General features: G+C 47.1%; 1 protein-coding gene across 1 annotated transcript in view; it reads left to right on the plus strand.

The window, feature by feature from the left end:
• Positions 1 to 19,862, plus strand: part of LOC147659471 (dynein axonemal heavy chain 5-like) — a 566,399-nt gene that overhangs the window by 506,881 nt on the left and 39,656 nt on the right. The window contains exon 8 of the mRNA XM_086951731.1: positions 1,794 to 1,949. Coding sequence (XP_086807857.1) covers positions 1,794 to 1,949 — 156 coding nt within the window. The remainder of the gene's footprint in view (positions 1 to 1,793; positions 1,950 to 19,862) is intronic.

Raw genomic sequence — 19,862 nt, forward strand, 5'->3', positions numbered from 1 at the left:
CTTGTTTCGGTACAGAGGGAGGAAAGTGTGAAAAATGCTCAGTTTATTGGTGTGAGTCTCCCAATACTTTATTTAGAATTAAAAGAACATCTGTTAACATGTTTTAGTTTGTGACTTTAGTGAAAGATGGTGGACAATTGTAAACACAACCTAGGTTAGGGTTATGATGTGTTTAATATGCGGGAAAACAACTCTTACAATAGTTTGCCTGTTTGCCCTCAGTCTAGAGGCATAGGCAAAGAAGGGGTGTCAAACCTGATTAACAACCAAGAAGTGGTCCAAATTAGTAAACCCCTCAAAAACACCCTTGGGCACAGGCGTGGACAAACACAGGGGCAATGTGCAGCCCTGTGTGGAGGTGGGGAGAGATGTTTTTTCCACCTCCAACAAAAGCAGACCAGTCCTCTTATAGAGAAAGGCGAAGTATGAGTGAGAATGTGCAATAAAAGTGACGAAAAGCTAGCATCCGGTTTTTAATGGAGCACTAAGTCTCGCAGGTGATAAGACACTGATTACAATGGAATATTATTATGGTGATTTGGCCTTTGTTACGCTCACCCAATTTTGAATTATAAGCTACCCAGGGGACTACATACTAGGGAACTATAAGTATATTCTTCCTATAGTTGGATTTTTGTGCAACAAATGCATAAGGATCACAGAACCTTAGGATATGTTAAGAGTCAAGTACTGTCTTAGAGTTGAACATTACTTGCAGCTCCATCCATTTTTGGTGTGGTGCGTCCATTTTTTAAAATACCAACTCAACACTGGTCAGTGACTGCAAATATTCTTTTTTTGTCGCTGGTCATTTGTTAGAAATGTTGGTGCACAAGTGCAGACAAGAGATCAAATGTATGCAATCTAGCCCTATAGTCTGTCTATGGACTACACTAGCTGCCCCTTTACATTACATACACAGTTTAAAATAACAGGAGTTGCATTTATGCCATATTGTGTGGAGAAGTGTGGCTCACCGGTTAGAGGAGGCAGACCTGGAAGCAGAGGTCAGCCCTGGACCAGGGTTCAATTCCCGGCTCGGCGGGGTCTTGAGTCCTAAAATGTCCATGGACTCGACAATTCTCGCTCCGGTGCCTACTCGATTCAGAAGTTCACACTCTGTGACTCTGGGCAATAGCTTGCTTAATCTCCACAACAGCCCCTCGCGGCGGTATGCCTGGCTTTCACCTTGCCGATACCCTGCCGGGGTTATCTCACAGGGTAATACCAGGACGGGTTCCCTAAGCAAGCGCTTAGAGACCAGTTGGTGATTTGCGCTATATAAATTCCTGTACATTTACATATTGTTACCTGGCTTTATGCACCTGCTATACCTACTTCAAGATCTCTAGATAACATATTTCACCATACATTTTATAAACAGATCACCGGCCCAGATGTATAAAAAAGAACGTGAATCAAAATTATTATTAAACAGAAAATGTTTATAGATGGCGGTCTATTGTGGATACAAGGTGAGTTATTTGGCACTGCAGAAAATAAGCAAACATACCGACTTGCAGAAAGTGTTTTCTGTTTCTAGCTTCTACTGTGGATTTGTTTCCGAAACTGTTGTGGTAAGATACAAGCGTTTTACAACTTCTGTAATTCACATTCCTTCTGACTACATGCCTACACATGACCTAAACTAATTTCAGCTCTCTCTTATCAGATCCATCTTGGAAGGTGCGGGTTGTATTGTAAAATAAATTGAAAGTCACTGGGACAAAAAAAGTATGACACTTTATTAATATGCATTTCCGTAATTAATATTTTTGTTCTTTTGTTTCTAGATCACATCCATCAACCACAAGTACTTCAGAAACCACCTGGAAGATAGCCTTTCTCTGGGAAGACCTCTGCTGATAGAAGATGTTGGGGAGGAACTTGATCCAGCCCTGGATAATGTGTTGGAGAAAAACTTTATTAAAACAGGTTCCACCTTCAAGGTAGAAATTCACTAAACGCAAGAATCTAGTGTAATGTAGATAGCACAAACACTGTCAGATGTTTACATCTCATGTTAATGTCTATTATAGGTCTCTGTAGTTTGATATTAATTTCCATTTTAAATGAGTGTTGAGCTGGAGCGGGGGTTAAAAAAATATCTGCAATATTATAGAAGAAACATGTTAATCAACAAGGATCCCCAGGCAAATGATGTTTAAACATGGTAAAAACATCGTTTATGACAGATGACCATCCTTGAACCATTACGTTCCTGTTTCCTCTCTGCTATCACACAAACCATGCAAGATAAACAGCTTTATTGTAGTTTCTTCTCAGTTGTGCTTCTAAGATTCGAAGCAAGTGTTGTGTACTTCCTATAAATCTATATAGGATCTGCGCCTTTCAACAACATAAACTGTGGTATTGGTGTCCAGACTGATTCCAGACATCCACCTGTATATCTAGCCAGCTCACAGTGCCACTGTAAACTCCTGTTACCAAGGAGGGAATAGTTTCTGGGAACTATCAAACATGAAAACCCTGTCCCATCAGGGATCTTGTAAACAGTACAGGATGTTTTGTTCAGTCTCTCGTGCTCACTTTGTCTCAGAGAGATACACGGAATAAACGGTGGGGACATTTCAATAAGTATTTATTGAACCAGAGTAATTCTAGTGTAAAATAGGTGTGCTGAAACAACCATAAGACAGAAACAGATATAAATGATTATAAGCACCAACAGAGTAAATGTATGGTAGATTTCTACCATAGTGCTAAAACAATGAACATAGGCAGGTATGTAAATACTTGATAATAATAATGCATACTCCTACGATTCAACCCTAACTAGATGTGCCTAAATGTACCTAGCATGTATGTAGGTGTTGAGACTAGAATCCCCCTAGGATGAATACAACCCCATTACCTGGTGTGAGAAAATAAAGGACCCCCTCTTGGTCTTGAGATGGACACCCCACAAGGGATGTCAGACCACGGTATGCTGGAGTGTCTGCGTGCCGTAACCTCAGCGTCTCGTGTCAGTGTGTCAGCATGTAAGTCTTTCTCCGTTGCCTACCCCAACAAAGATGTGGTGTTTATATACCCAAAAGGTTCCTTTGGCGGTTCTACCTTGCTCTGTCATGTCGGCCGAGGATGATGGAAGGGATGGCCCTTATACATAGTTATTAAACAGAAGATGGTAATCCTGCTGTGATTCTGAGAATCCTCAAGCATAAGAAATGAGGCTTGTTTTCTGGGAAACCACACAACATTTATGTAGCACCTAACTAGGTAAAAGGTCCTTGTTGTAAGATGGACAGAGCCTGTTCCATTATATTTCTAGCAGAAGATATATTGTTGCCCAGTGAATAAATCCTGGATATCAGTGTGGTCATTCCATGGTCAACCTCAGCCAAAGCCTTTTCTAAGTTAACTCTGTCAATTTCACGCAGTCTTGCTGCAGCTATTCGTTGAGAGATTTTCCAAATTTCATTATAAACAGCGTATAGGAAGCGTTTCTGACATGGCTTTTGGGGACCTAGCAAAAAATCCCTAAGATCCATGTGTTCTGAGAGTTTTATCTGTGACAATGTCGAGGTTCTTAGCCCAATCAAGGCATAACTTCCCAACACTGTATGATGCCACCACTCCCGGATGTTCTCTTTGTACATAGTGTAAGTCAGGCTCATGGATACTAAACACTTCGGTGGTACCCTTGAATCTTGACTGACACCTATTTGTGTCGATGGCGGTACAAAAGGGGGTGGTGATGGACGGAGCATCTGAACCAATCAAACACTCACACCCAGTCAACAGATCTGGGTTTAATCCATCACCGTTCTTTAGCCCACTCTGCCACCCCAGTTCAGACATGGCCATATGCAAATCAGTCTGACCCTGTGCCTCATGGGACCAGTCCACCCCGAACTGCCAAGCCATGCCTTCCCTGGACCGGATTCAAGCTTCCTAGGACCGGTTTCTGGCATTACAGCGTCTTCAGCCAGGCTTGCTAGAATCCAGTGGCAAAGTGAGCAAGGGACTCACGTCTGAGCATACCCTGCCAACTTATTGTTCCAACTTATTGAACTTGGTTCGATACCGGACTAACATTCGATAAGCAGACAAGAGCAGTAGCCGTTGTCTGCTTCGGGCTTCTGAGAGGTTTGAGGCCCTTGCTTGGCTTCTTCCCGCCTGGAGTACGCCAGACCATCCTGCAGGCTTCCATCCTTGCAAGGCTTACTATGGCAACGCCTTATACCTAGGTGCCAATAAAGCTAGTATCAAGCCCCTGCAGAGGGTCCAGAATGCAGCAGCACGTATGTTAGTGGCTCTCCCAAGATCTCACTCAGTGGCCCGGGTACTTTTGAAGCTGCACTGGTTGCCTATCGGAGCCCGCACTCAGTTTAAGGTGCTATGTATTGCGCATAAAATCCTACGGCTCCAAGCCCCTGTGGGGTTATTAGGTTTACTGAAGCCATACGTGCCTAGATGCGCTCTGCAATCGGCTAATCAAGGTCTGGTTTGTGTCCCTCGAGTTAAGATGGCGAGGGCAGGGGGTTGCTCGTTTGGCCTCTTGGTGGCCAAACTGTGGAACTCCCTTCCAGCAAGCATCCGAGCCACCCCCAACCTCCTGACGTTTCGAAAATTTTTGAAGACTTGGCTGTTCCCCACTATTCGATTTCTGCCGCTCGCTGTGTCTCCCTGTCTCCTGCTTGGTTTCAGGTTGCGCTGGGACACCTCGTAGCTGAGGCAGCCACGCTCATTACAAATCCTGAAATAAATTAATTAATTATGGCGAACAAAGCGGTACAAAAGGGGGTGGTGATGGATGGAGCATCTGAACCAATCAAACACTCACACCCAGTCAACAGATCTGGGTTTAATCCATCACCGTTCTTTAGCCCACTCTGCCACCCCAGTTCAGACATGGCCATATGCAAATCAGTCTGACCCTGTGCCTCATGGGAACAGTCCAGCCCGAACTGTCAAGCCATGGATTCCCTGGACCGGATTCAAGCTTCCTAGGACCGGTTTCTGGCATTACAGCTGTCTTCAGCCAGGCTTGCTTGAATCCAGTGGCAAAGTGAGCAAGGGACTCACATCTGAGCATACCCTGCCAACTTTTGGCGAACAAAGCCGTACAAAAGGGGGTAGTGATGGACGGAGCATCTGAACCCATCAAACACTCTCACCCAGTCAACAGATCTGGGTTTAATCCATCACCGTTCTTTAGCCCACTCTGCCACCCCAGTTCAGACATGGCCATATGCAAATCAGTCTGACCCTGTGCCTCATGGGAACAGTCCACCCTGAACTGCCAAAGCCATGCCTTCCCTGGACCGGATTCAAGCTTCCTAGGACCGGTTTCTGGTATTACAGCGTCTTCAGACAGGCTTGCTTGAATCCAGTGGCAAAGTGAGCAAGGGACTCACGTCTGAGCATACCCTGCCAACTTATGGTGAACAAAACGGTGCAAAAGTGGGTGGTGATGGATGGAGCATCTGAACCAATCAAACACTCACACCCAGTCAACAGATCTGGGTTTAATCCATCACTGTTCTTTAGCCCACTCTGCCACCCCAGTTCAGACATGGCCATATGCAAATCAGTCTGACCCTGTGCCTCATGGGAACAGTCCAGCCCGAACTGTCAAGCCATGCATTCCCTGGACCGTATTCAAGCTTCCTAGGACCGGTTTCTGGCATTACAGCCGTCTTCAGCCAGGCTTGCTTAAATCCAGTGGCAAAGTGAGTAAGGGACTCACGTCTGAGCATACCCTGCTGTGAGAAGTTGGCCTGATATGTGATGTTTCCAATTCTGGAACCACCTTGTATCAGTCCAAACAATCCCTTATGGTGTCTGGTTGTAAGTCAACCTTATTAGACAAGCTATCCTAGTGGTAGCATGGACTGAGCAGCCTTAAAGGCTAAACTCAAGAGGTCTTGTTAAGCGAGCTATTTTACCAATCACAATCCTGTAATATCAAATGAAAGGACACCACACAAGTATATATTATAAAAATATATGTATTTATTACTAGAATAATCCCCAGTACTCTTTATGAGCAAAGGGGCACAAGCGTTAAAACAAAAGCACAGTTAAACATATGAAAGTTGCACAATTATGGATGAGGGCGGGTGGCCACTCAAACCATATATTAAGAAAGTGGTATAAGAGATACCCATCGAACAGTGGTTAGGCCTAGGGCCTAGGGAATCGCTGGGAGCAGTCGGGACTAGCAATGCTGAAGTCGGGAAAAGCCTGCGGGATTCGGGTGCAGCGCTTAAAGCACACGCATGCACCAATGCAAAGTCAATGGTGCGTAAAAGTTATAAAGTTACTGTTTAAGGAGACTTCCGCTTAACCTAGAAGGACGAAATTTAAGACACATACACTAGAGGTGTGTACCAGTGTGGGAACACCGGCGTTGTTGAGTTACCTCACCCACAGGAAGCGGGTGCATAGGGTCGAAGTTGTGTCGGGTTTCGTCACGCAGGTTGTTGGTGCTTGAAGCTGAAGATGCTGCAGGCGATGTGAAGGAGAAGTGTCCGGTGTGATTCAAGGGTGGATCAGAGTCGTAAAGTACCTGAAAGCAGAGGGGACAAAATCTGGGTCACTCAGCAGTGACCAGGGTGGAACCAGGACGGAACCAGGCAATGTCGGGCGCAATCAGGTGGTTGTCGAGGAGCTTCTCTCCGCTGCCACGTGGGCTCTAGGGCATCTGCGACATCCAGGAGCGGGTCACGAGCTGTCCCACGAAGGCTCTCGCCGTCGGCGCAGTCGGCTTCAAGATTGGAGCAAACAACACTTGGCAAGAGCAATCCACGCAGGGCTGGAAGATTGCTTCTCACTTGGACCAGGAGGGTCAGAGTGGGTGCTCCTTTTCAGAGGAGCGGGTGCAAGTCTGGAGCAACCAAAATCACAAGTCGGATTTCAAGTTTCGTTGGCACAGGGGCCACAAGCCAGCGGGCTACTGACCGGGCCAACGCGTTGAGCCAAAAGCGGCAGAAGGGCCCCACGCAGCACTCGGTGAGTGTAGAGGGGTGAGCTTCGGTGCAAAATTAGCTCTGGGCTGGGGCTTACCAAACCCCAGTGTACAGCTTCGAGGGTCACTCGTGGGCTGTACGGTCAGCGTCTCGTGGTCTTTTCAAGATGGCGGGCCCCACGCTTCCGGTCGCCTCCACGGGTCTCAGCTCTGCAGGGACTGTGGATCGGGCTGGTAGAAGGCAGGCAAGCTTGATCTCGTTGATCTCTGTCGCTCGAGTTCCGGCGGGAACTGCAACAAAGCAGATGTCGAGGTGCTGGATGGTGCCTGTTTGCACAGGGTGGTCACTCCTTGACCACAAGGGAGATTCTTCAGTCTTCTACGTCGAGTGGGATGTCGAAGGGTCCAGAGTTTCATTTCAAATGTTTCATCAGGATAATCTGAGTGCGTTGGCACTGCTCCCATTCTTATACCAATCTTGGGGGCTCGATTACCTGCTAGGTCCCCTCCTATGGGTGGGACCCAGGAAGGGGGTGGATACACCCCTTTCCCTTTGTCCAGGCCGCGCTTGGACTGGGGCTGGTGTGCTCCAGAACCGGTTTGACCGGATTATGCAAGGGGAAGCCTTGTGCTCCCCAGGCAGTGTCTGGTTTCTTTCAAACCTCCCTGCTATAATCCACTATCTCCTGTCTGGGGTGGTGTAACACCTCCCTGCGACAGGAAAGCCTATGTCCAGGCCTCCTCAGCTGAGTTTCGGTCAGCAGCAGGAGGTCAGACTCGTGTCTGTGGCAGAAGCATCCATTTTGTGGATCTGAGGCTCTTTTAAAAATCAACCGCGTTTCATTAAAGTAACATGTCTTCTCCCTCTAGAAGGGTGAAATGCTATCCCCGTCGACAGGACTGTCGAGGGGATAGTATTCTAAATCGTATGACACCTTACACGACATGTTTTGATAAAGCCAAACCAAAGTTGACATATAACTGCAAGGATTATAATGCACTTAAGAGTATATGGTTTTGGCATTATCCCGGAACAGCTTAGGGACTTGTTCCCGACAGCTGCAGACAGGCTCAGCTCATGCTAGAGCACCATCTCACATTAAACCATGCACTCTGCCTCCAGGATTGATAAGGCCTTCCATAGGAGTGGCTCACAGGTTTATATGTGTCCAGATATAGGTTTAGATATAGGTATACTATATCTAAGCAAGGGGTGATTACACCAACTTGATCCCAGCTGAGTGATCAGCCAGTTGTGTCAATTTAAGAACCAGCCAGGGGTGGCAAAAGCTATGCTACAGCCCCTGGTAGGCCTTGGTGCACCTATGCCCTGAGCACCTATAGTGCATGGTACAGGGGCTGACAGGTAGTCCAGTTCCAATTGGGTTATGTACCTATAGTACATGTATGTGAATTTAGAGAGAGAACAGCAGGCTGGGGGTCTGATTAGCAGGCCCATAGCCTCATTAAGTTGAAAACCAGTGAAGCAAAAAGCAAAAATTGGGGTGACCATGGGATAGCAGACCCTACTCTCCTACACAACCCCCCCCCCCCAACCGCAGGGACATTAAACTTAACCTTGACCAGATAAGTCTTCATGTTCTAAGTTGAAGTACCTGGAGAGACCATCTGCATTACCATGGTCAGTCCCTGGGCGGTGCTCCACTGTAAAGTCCATCCCCTGTAGGGAAATGGACCACCTGAGTAGTTTGGGGTTTTCACCCTTCATCTGATTTAGCCACAAGAGGGGCTTATGGTCTGTCTGAATTAGGAAGTGAATTCCAAACAAGTATGGCCTCAGCTTCTTCAGGGCCCAAACCCCAGCAAAGGCCTATCTCTCAATAGCTGACCAACGTTTCTCCCTGGGGGTCAGCCTTCTGCTAATAAAAGCAATGGGCTGGTCATGACCATCTGTATTCAGTTGTGAAAGCACAGCTCCCACCCCCAACTCAGAAGCATCTGTCTGTACAATGAACTGTTTGGAGTAGTCAGGAGTCTTCAGAATAGGTGCAGAGCACATGGCCTTCTTTAGGTCATCAAATGCCTTTTGACAGCTAACTGTCCGCTGAACCTTTTTTGGCATCTTCTTAGATGTCAAGTCATTTAATGGTGTCACAATGAACCCATAGTTCTTCACAAGCTTTCTGTAATACCCAGTCAGACCCAAGAAGGCTCTGACTTGTGTCTGGGTAGTTGGAGGAGCCCAGTCCTGTATGGTCTGGATCTTGCTCTCCAATGGTTGAACCTGACCCCCACCTACTAGGTGGCCCAGGTACACAACCTTGCTCTGCCCTATCTGGCACTTAGTAGCCTTGATAGTCAGGCCTTCCTTTTGCAGGGCCTCCAGAACCTTCTTCAGGTGGATCAGGTGATCCTCCCAGGTGGAGCTAAAGACAGCAATATCATCTAGATATGCTGCACAAAAGTCATCCAACCCAGCAAGGACTTGATTCACCAACCTTTGGAAGGTGGCAGGTGCATTCTTCAAACCAAAGGGCATTACCACAAACTGATAATGTCCACTAGGGGTAGAGAATGCTGTTTTGGCTTTTGACTCTTCAGCTAACCTGATCTGCCAGTAGCCAGCTGTCAAATCAAATGTGCTCAGAAACTTGGCAGAAGCCAATTTATCAATGAGCTCATCTGCTCTTGGAATGGGATGTGCATCTGTCCTAGTGACAGCATTGAGACCGCTGTAGTCCACACAAAACCTCATTTTTCTCTTTCCATCTTTGGTATGAGGTTTTGGCACCAGGACTACTGGGCTGGCCCATGGGCTCTCTGATGGCTCAATCACTCCAAGCTCCAACATCTTTTGCACCTCAGCCTTTATACAACCCCTGACATGGTCAGGTTGCCTGTAGATTTTATTCTTCACAGGCAGACTGTCACCAGTGTCCACCTCATGGGTGCACCAGTTAGTTTGACTGGGTGTGAGTGAAAACATATGTCTGTGGGCCTGCAACACCTGTCTGCAGTCCACCTGTTGCTGCTCAGTGAGGCTGCCTGCCAAGGCTACTCCATCAACTGAGCCATCATCAGGGTTCTGGGAAAGCAGGTCTGGGAGAGGGTCACTCTCTTCCTCCTGATCCCCATCTGTGGCCATGAGGAGACTCATGTCCTCCCTGTCAACAAATGCTTTCAAACGATTTACATGGAGCACCCTGTGGGGGCTCCTAGGGGTTCCAAAGTCAACCACATAGGTGACTTCTCCCTTCTTTTCAACAATTGGGTAGGGTCCAGTCCATTTGTCCTGGAGTGCTGCTGGGGCCACTGGCTCCAACACCCACACCATCTGTCCTGGTTTGTACTCCACCAGAACAGCCTTTTGCTCATGCCAAGCTTTCTGTAATTCTTGACTGGCCTCCAGGTTTTTGGATGCTCTTTCCATATACTCAGCCATCCTGGAGCGGAGAAAAAGTACATAGTCCACAACACCTAGCTAAGGCTTTTTGAGAGGTAACTCCCATCCTTCCTTCACCAAACATAGTGGACCCCTCACAGGGTGGCCAAACAAAAGTTCAAAAGGGCTGTAGCCACCCCCCTTCTGTGGGACCTCTCTGTAAGCAAAGAGCAAGCAGGGTAAAAGGGTGTCCCATTTCCGCCTAAGCTTCTCTGGTAATCCTTTTATCATTCCCTTTAGGGTCTTGTTGAATCTCTCCACAAGCCCATTGCACTGTGGGTGATAGGGTGTGGTAAACTTGTAGTTTACTCCACACTCCTTCCACATTGCCTTTAAGTATCCAGACATGAAGTTGGTACCTCTGTCTGAAAGAACCTCCTTTGGAAAACCCACTCTTGAGAAAACTGAAAGAAGGGCCTTTGCCACAAAAGGCACTGTTGTGGTCCTCAGGGGAATTGCCTCTGGATACCTGGTGGCATAATCCACTATCACCAGTATAAATCTGTGCCCAGATGCTGTTTGAGGATCCATGGGACCCACAATGTCTATTCCAACTCTTTCAAAGGGTACCCCGACCACAGGTAGTGGTATCAGGGGGGCCTTTGTTGTGCCACCTGACTTACCACTGGCTTGGCAAGTGACACAGGAGCGACAAAACTCCTTGACATTTTCTGACATATGAGGCCAGTGAAAGTGAGGGACAAGCCTACCCCAAGTCTTGTTCTGGCCTAAGTCTCCTGCAAGGGGAATATCATGGGCCAAGGTAAGAAGGAAGCCCCTAAACTTCAACGGTATAACCAACCTCCTGGTGGCACCAGACTTGGGGTCTCTAGCCTCTGAGTAAAGGAGCCCATCATCCTAATATACTTTATGGGTACCTTGAGCATTCCCTGCAGCCTCAGCAGCAGCTTGCTGTCTGAGGGGTTCAAGAGAAGGGCAATCTAATTGGGCCTGCCCCAGGTCTGCCCTTGAGGGTCCCCCTGTCCCCAGAAACTCAACCTGACCAGATTCAAGCTCCTCAGAGACAGTCTCCTCTTGGACTGCAGAATCAGCTTCCTGTGAAGTCTGATCCTCAACCTGGGGCAAGGGGGAAGGCACAGCCTTAACCCTCTTGCTCTTTCTCTTGGGTTGTGGTTGGTCTATTGTTCCAAGATCCACCACTGGTTCAGGAAGGCACTTCTTAGCCTGAGTCCTTGTCACTGCAAGGACATGTGCTGAAATCCCTAGCATTTCTGCATGAGTCCTGTACTCCACTTCTGACCAAACTGAGCTTTCAAGATCATTGCCTAACAGACAGTCTACTGGGAGGTCTGCACTTACCACAACTTTCTTTAGGCCACTTACCCCTCCCCAGGAGAAGTTCACAACAGCCACACTATGTGTAGTATTGGTGTTGCTTGCATTGGTCACTAGGTAATTCTCACCTAGTACAATCTGACCAGGGTTCACAAAGTCAGGTGTCACCATAGTGACACTGGCACAAGTGTCCCTGTAGGCCTGAGCCAGTTTCTCATTTATCAAAGGTGTCTGCCTATACTTGCCCAGGTTACTGGGACTCACAGTAGTGGTCAAAAATAAGTCCACATCATAAAGCAGAACTGCCTGAGTAGGGACTCTGACTAGGCCAGATTCCATCTCAGTACCCAGGGTTAACCCTACTATCCCCTTAGATTGTGCACTACCACTGCTGACTGTTACTAGGGGGTGCAGGTGCTTTAGGAGCTGCAGTGGTAGGAACTGGATTTTTCTTGGTGCATTCACTGCCCCAGTGTGAAACTGATTTGCAGGTATTACACCAAGGTTTCTTTGGGCCATCATTCTTCTTCTTTTTGTTACCATTTTGGGAACCACCCTCCTTATTAGAATTTTGTGGGCCTGAAGAAGACTTCTGGTCTTTTTCTTTATCTTTCTTATCCCCACCCTTCTGGTCTGTTTTCTTCTGGTCACCACCATGGTTCTGGGGTTTCTACTTAATCCTTGTTCTGACCCATTTGTCCGCCTTCTTTCCCAATTCTTGGGGAGAGGTGAGATCAGAGTCAATAAGGTCTTGATGCAACAGCTGGTTCTGACAGTTATTAAAGATCTGCTCTCTCATTATAAGATTGTACAATACTGTATAGTCTGAGACTTTACTTCCCTGCAGCCAACCCTCCAGAGCCTTAGTGGCACAATCAACAAAATCAGTCCAGTCCTGAAGTCTGTGCTTTTTGGGTGTCTCTGAACAACAACCTGTATTGCTCAGTGGTTAGGCCAAACTCTTCAATAAGAGCACTCTTCAGGACAGAGTAGTTTTTGGCATCCTCAGGTCTAACTGTGAGGAGCCTATCCCTCCCTTTCTCAGAAAAGGAGTACCATAAAATTGCAGCCCACTGATCCTGAGGAACCTGCTGTACCATGCAGGCTCTCTCAAGAGCAGTCATCCATTTGTGGATGTCATCCCCTTCCTTGTAGGGGGGAGCAATTTTTGTCAGGTTTCTATTGTCATAGCCCCTGTCTTTCTCTCTAGGAATATTGCTGCCACCAGTGGCATCTAAGCCACACAACTTCTGTTCTCTTGCTAAAGCAAGTTTAGCTTGAGCCAAGGCTATCTCTTCCCTCTCTATCTGGAGTTGGACAGCCCTCATCCTGGCCCTATGCTCTTTCCTCTAGGGGGAAGTCATTCCCCTTTGAGATTCCCTTGAGACACTAGAAATATGAGAGTCCCCTGAGGGAGATCTCACCCTTCTGTTGCCTGTGGGAATTATGTTATACGATCTGGGGAGGTGCTGGCCCTCTCCATTCCCATGTAGGTCTAAGTTGGTCTGGTTAAGCCTGCCAACTACAACCTGGTTACCCCTCTGATCCTGATCAGGCTCATGTACTTCTGAGCCTTCCTCCTCCTCTTCCTCTTCTTCTTCCTCCTCTGGAGTGTTCTCATTCTCAGGGGTGTTCACTCCATCTCCTGTGTCTAAGGGAACTGCACTCGCCTTATCTAAGTCATCCTTTTCCAGGATGGCTATCAGGGAAGGAATGGTGGGGTTGTGACCCCTTTTTAGCCCTCTTGCAATGCATAAGGCACTCAAGTCTTTATGGCTAAGTTTGTCATAGCTGGAAGTTGCCTTGGTAAGGTCAACTGTCACAGGGGCAGAGCCTGAAGCTCCTTCTGTGCCAGACATGACTGCTAGTGAGGTGCAAGTGGAGCACTTACCTACACTAAGTGTTTTCCTACTGTACCTTGCTAGTGAGTTGTAGGCAGGGTGTGCTAATCCCTTTGATCTACAACTACTAAGTTCAGTAGAACTTAAATATGCTAAGCTTTTGTTTATATATACCTAAGGTACTTGATGTGATCTTTCAATTTGATAAAAAGATTGCAATGGTAAAAACAACAGCAAGCTCAAATCCGCACCGCTGCACACCAATGTGAGAAGTTGGCCTGATATGTGATGTTTCTAATTCTGGAACCACCTTGTATCAGTCCAAACAATCCCTTATGGTGTCTGGTTGTAAGTCAACCTTATTAGACAAGCTATCCTAGTGGTAGCATGGACAAAGCAGCCTTCAAGGCTAAACTCAAGAGGTCGTGTTAAGCGAGCTGTTTTACCAATCACAATCCTGTAATATCACATGAAAAGACACCACACAAGTATATATTATAAAAATATATGTATTTATTACTAGAATTATCCCCAGTACTCTTTATCAGCAAAGGGGCACAAGCGTTAAAACAAAAGCACAGTTAAACATATAAAAGTTGCACAATTATGGATGAGGGCGGGTGGCCACTCAAACCATATATTAAGAAAGTGGTATAAGAGATACCAATCGAACAGTGGTTAGGCCTAGGGCCTAGGGAATCGCTGGGAGCAGTCGGGACTAGCAATGCTGAAGTTGGGAAAAGCCAGCGGGATTCGGGTGCAGCGCTTAAAGCACACGCATGCACCGATGCAAAGTCAATGGTGCGTAAAAGTTATAAAGTTACTATTTAAGGAGACTTCCGCTTAACCTAGAAGGACGAAATTTAAGACACATACACTAGAGGTGTGTACCAGTGTGGGAACACTGGCGTTGTTGAGTTACCTCACCCACAGGAAGCGGGTGCATAGGGTCAAAGTTGTGTCGGGTTTCGTCACGCAGGTTGTTGGCGCTTGAAGCTGAAGATGCTGCAGGCGATGTGAAGGAGAAGTGTCCGGTGTGATCCAAGGGTGGATCAGAGTCGTAAAGTACCTGGAAGCAAAGGGGACAGAGTCTGGGTTACTCAGCAGTGACCAGGGTGGAACCAGGACGGAACCAGGCAATGTCGGGCGCAATCAGGTGGTTGTCGAGGAGCTTCTCTCCGCTGCCACGTGGGCTTTAGGGCATCTGGGACGTCCAGGAGCGGGTCACGAGCTGTCCCACGAAGGCTCTCGCCGTTGGCGCAGTCGGCTTCAAGATTGGAGCAAACAACACTTGCCAAGAGCAATCCACAGAGGACTGGAAGATTTCTTCTCACTCGGACCAGGAGGGTCAGAGCGGGTGCTCCTTTTCAGAGGAGTGGGTGCAAGTCTGGAGCAACCAGAATCGCAAATCGGATTGCAGGTTTCGTTGGCACAGGGGCCACAAGCCAGCGGGCAAGTGACCGGGCCAATGCGTTGAGCCAAAAGAAGCAGAAGGGCCCCACGCAGCACTTGGTGAGTGTAGAGGGGTGAGCTTCGGTGCAAAAGTGGCTCAGGGCTGGCGCTTCTCAAACCCCGGTGTACAGCTTCAAGGGTCACTCGTGGGCTGCACGGTCAGCATCTTGTGGTCTTTTTAAGATGGCGGGCCCCATGCTTCCGGTCACCTCCACGGGTCTCAGCTCTGCAGGGACTGTGGATCGGGCTGGTAGAAGGCAGGCAAGCTTGATCTCGTCGATCTCTGTTGCTCGAGTTCCGGCAGGAACTGCAACAAAGCAGACGTCGATGTGCTGGATGGTGCCTGTTTGCACAGGGTGGTCACTCCTTGACCACAAGGGAGATTCTTCAGTCTTCTACGTCGAGTAGGATGTCGAAGGGTCCAGAGTTTCATTTCAAATGTTTCATCAGGATAATCTGAGTGCGTTGGCACTGCTCCCATTCTTATACCAATCTAGGGGGCTGGATTACCTGCTAGGTCCCCTCCTATGGGTGGGGCCCTGGAAGGGGGTGGATACACCCCTTTCCCTTTGTCCAGGCCACGCTGGGACTGGGGCTGGTGTGCCCCAGAACCGGTTTGACCGGATTATGCAGGGGAAGCCTTGTGCTCCCCAGGAAATGTCTGGTTTCTTTCAAACCTCCCTCCTACAATCCACTATCTCCTGTCTGGGGTGGTGTAACACCTCCATGAGACAGGAAAGCCTTTGTCCAGGCCTCCTCGGCTGAGTTTCGGTCAGCAGCAGGAGGTCAGACTCGTGTCTGTGGCAGAAGCATCCATTTTGTGGATCTGAGGCTCTTTTAAAAATCAACTGCGTTTCAGTAACGTAACATGTCTTCTCCCTCTAAAAGGGTGGAATGCTATCCCCGTTGACAGGACTGTTGAGGGGATAGTATTCCAAATCGTATGACACCTTACACAACATGTTTTGATAAAGCCAAACCAAAGTTGACATATAACCGCAAGGATTATAATGCACTTAATAGTATATGGTATGGCATTATCCCGGAACAGCTTAGGGAGTTGCTCCCGACAGCTGCAGACAGGCTCAGCTCATGCTCGAGCTCTTTCTCACATTAAACCACGCACTCTGCCTCCAGGATTGATAAGGCCTTCCATAGGAGTGGCTCACAGGTTTATATGTGTCCAGATATAGGTTTAGATATAGGTATACTATATCTAAGCAAGGGGTGATTACACCAACTTGCCCCAGCTGAGTGATCAGCCAGTTGTGTCAATTTAAGAACCAGCCAGGGGTGGCAAAAGCTATGCTTCAGCCCCTGGTAGGCCTTGGTGGCACCTATGCCCTGAGCACCTATAGTGCATGGTACAGGGGCTGACAAGGAGTCCAGTTCCAATTGGGTTATGTACCTATAGTACATGTATGTGAATTTAGAGAGAGAACAGCAGGCTGGGGGTCTGATTAGCAGGTCCACAGCCTCATTAAGTCGAAAACCAGTGAGGCAAAAAGCAAAAATTGGGGTGACCATAGGATAACAGACCCTACTCTCCTACACCTGCCAACTTTTGGTGAACAAAGCGGTACAAAAGGGGGTGGTGATGGATGGAGCATCTGAACCCATCAAACACTCACACCCAGTCAACAGATCTGGGTTTAATCCATCACCGTTCTTTAGCCCACTCTGCCACCCCAGTTCAGACATGGCCATATGCAAATCAGTCTGACCCTGTGCCTCATGGGAACAGTCCACCCCGAACTGCCAAGCCATGCCTTCCCTGGACCGGATTCAAGCTTCCTAGGACCGGTTTCTGGCATTACAGCGTCTTCAGACAGGCTTGCTTGAATTCAGTGGCAAAGTGAGCAAGGGACTCACGTCTGAGCATACCCTGCCAACTTATTGTTCCAACTTATTGAACTTGGTTCGATACCGGACTAACATTCGATAAGCAGACAAGAGCTGTAGCCGCAGTCTGCTTCGGGCTTCTGAGAGGTTTGAGGCCCTTGCTTGGCTTCTTCCCGCCTAGAGTACGCCAGACCATCCTGCAGACTTCCATCCTTGCGAGGCTTACTATGGCATCGCTGTAACGACCGGATTCTCGGACCAGATAGGATCAGCTCCTCGGAGCACCTTCAACCCAGCCGGAACGTAATCACCTCCCTCCTTAGAACGTATTTACAATGGGTATATATATATATATATATATATATATATATATATATATATATATATATATATATCTTGTACCTAAGGATGGGGAACTAGCAATATACATGCATAGGTTTTCTACAATATCCCACTCATACCAGTTAGTCTCACGGTGACTTAGGCCCAGACTAGTCTACCCTAGGGCAGTTCTGATTAGTTACCATTACACACTGACCACAGTCAGTGCTCGCTCGGCAAGGCGCAATCCTGCCTGCCTACACACTAGTCTGCAGCCCTAGTGCTCTCTTCCTCACAGCCCGGTCCACAATCCGGCAGACCTATGCACTAGTGTCCCCCCTAGTGTTCTCTCACTCACAGCCTGGTCCACAATCCGGCGGACCTATGCACCAGTGTCCCACCTGGTGTTCTCATTAACGCCGCTTACCAACGACGATTACTTTCCTATGAATACCTTTGGAAGGAATCTCTCATTGGCTACTCGGGATATGATACTACAATAATAGGAATTACCATAACTTACCAAATTAAAGCATGTACCATCTATTCTCCACATCAAGGGGTCCCTCTCTCCCTCATTGCTCAGTCACCTCTTATCTGACTGGGGATTACATCCGTTCATGAAAACAATGCCTGACTAGAAGACCAGGCTACCCTGATTGAACAAGAATACGAGGCACATGTTGGTTCACAAAGAACTGGGGTATTTTATTACAATGATCATAAAAACACAATACTACACTATAACATATATCCTGCAAAGAAAAGTGAAAGGTTAGAATGTGCACACTATAGGTTATGGACAGACGTCACCTTATGGACACGAAGTCGGGGTTCGGCAGTCATCTAGGTTCCCTTCTCGTCTGCGCCTTGGCTCGTCTTAGAATCACACCTCAGCAGTCACGAGTACACGTCTGCACCGCTATGCTCTGTCTTCTCTGCTTTCCTCCAAGTCACTGGAACCTTCCTTTTATTAGCTGCTGTCTCTCTCTCTCTGGCCGTTCTGCACTACTCCTCTCTCCTCTTCAATCTTTCTAAGAGAGTATCAGCTTCATGATCTTTCTCGGACTTCAAAATGACGACTGTCTGCCTGGAAATAATTAATGGCATTGATGCTAACGGCTAGCTGCCGCCTACAGACTGACTGACTCACTGCCTCACGCCTTTGCTAATATGGAAGCTTGTCCTTTCATGGAAAGTTACGGCCAGTAACCTGCCGCCCACCAAATTCTTGTACCTCCCCGTACCAAGGACACGTTCCCAGCCGGCCGGCCTGATATTGTGTCTTCGGAGTGGAGAAATATACAGTCTTTCGATAAGGGCCAGCCTGAGCTGGTTCTCTCCAAGCGAACAACACTTCGAAACTAAAACATTACACTTGACCTAGAAGCATCTCAAGCTGCCAGGGCAGAAAGCAAGATGGAGTCTCTCCCGTTTGAGGCCTACAAGGCCCGAAATAAGCATAACTCCATAGAAGGTATACTAACACTCTTGCAAAAGGACGGATTATCACTAATACTAATGAATCTATCCCCTAACATACGTTTATAAGCCCTGATCTAAGGAAAAGGTTATGAAAGTGCATTACTGTGCCTTATGAATAGGCCCTATCTATAGTTCTAATCCTTGCACTAGAATGATAATGGACTAGAGTCACATCCAATCATCCTCCCTAAAAGGAGGGCCGAAAAAGTCGGTCAGAACACTTCACCCTTGACTTTAGTCTATTAATCATTCGCTATATGGAACCAACATCAGTGGAAGAATAATAGGAAACAAAACTAATTGATCTATTCCTCGTGCCGAATCTACAGTATTGGAGTAGGGAAGGAATGCACTGAATAAAGCAGCAAATAGCTACTAAAATACTAATAGAAATCATAATACCCCCTAATATCTGTCGTAGGGAATGTAAGTCAGGTAACCAATTGAAGAGCCAGTCAAACCAACCCTGATCAATGTGTTTTCTAACCTCCTCAGTCAAGTCATGAAGTTTGTCAATATGAGCTTGAATAGACTTAGTATGGTCAGAGAGGTTAAAGCAACAAAGACCTTAAAAATCAGAGCAATCATGTCCATGTTTCAGCAAAAGGTAATCAATGGCCACACGATTTTGTAAGATAGCACGGCGTTCACCCTGGGCATCTAATAACATATCCGATAAAATTGTAGAAGTTTGATTAATTGATTTGACCATCCAACAGGCCATTTTCCCAATTGATTTGGCATTATAAACAACCAATGCTGGAACACCAATAATGGAAATAGCTAAACTAAGGTATTCCGATTTAGAATAAAGATGTAGGGAAGAATCACAGTCCTCATGTAACATCATAGCATCACAAACTATACGGGAATAGGTATTGGGATGTGAGGAAAACATTAATAAACTCAGTCTAGTAATGGCACACGGGCCTCTGGAAATATTTGCGGGAATATAGGGCCAAGAGGTGTTGCCACAAGAAAATAGCCACCCAGAAGGTAACAACATTGTACGGTAATGGCTAGGGGAAACTACTATACTTTTACAGGTCATATTATTTTTAACAGAAGCACATGATTTCGGGGGTCTTCGGGAACACAAAGTTCGTTCATGAGTCGAAAAAGAGGTAGCTGCTTTAAGTTTCAGTTTTACACATTCAGTAATTGCATTAGGATCACAAGTCAAGAAAAAGCACAAGTCGCCCTGCGTGATATTATAGGTAGTGATCTGAGAATGAATTGGGGGAATGGAATCTGAAAGAATAGTACATAAAGGGCAATACTCGTGAGT

This window comes from Lissotriton vulgaris, unplaced genomic scaffold (genome assembly GCF_964263255.1).
Source record: "Lissotriton vulgaris unplaced genomic scaffold, aLisVul1.2 SCAFFOLD_1229, whole genome shotgun sequence".
Lineage (NCBI taxonomy): Eukaryota > Metazoa > Chordata > Amphibia > Caudata > Salamandridae > Lissotriton > Lissotriton vulgaris.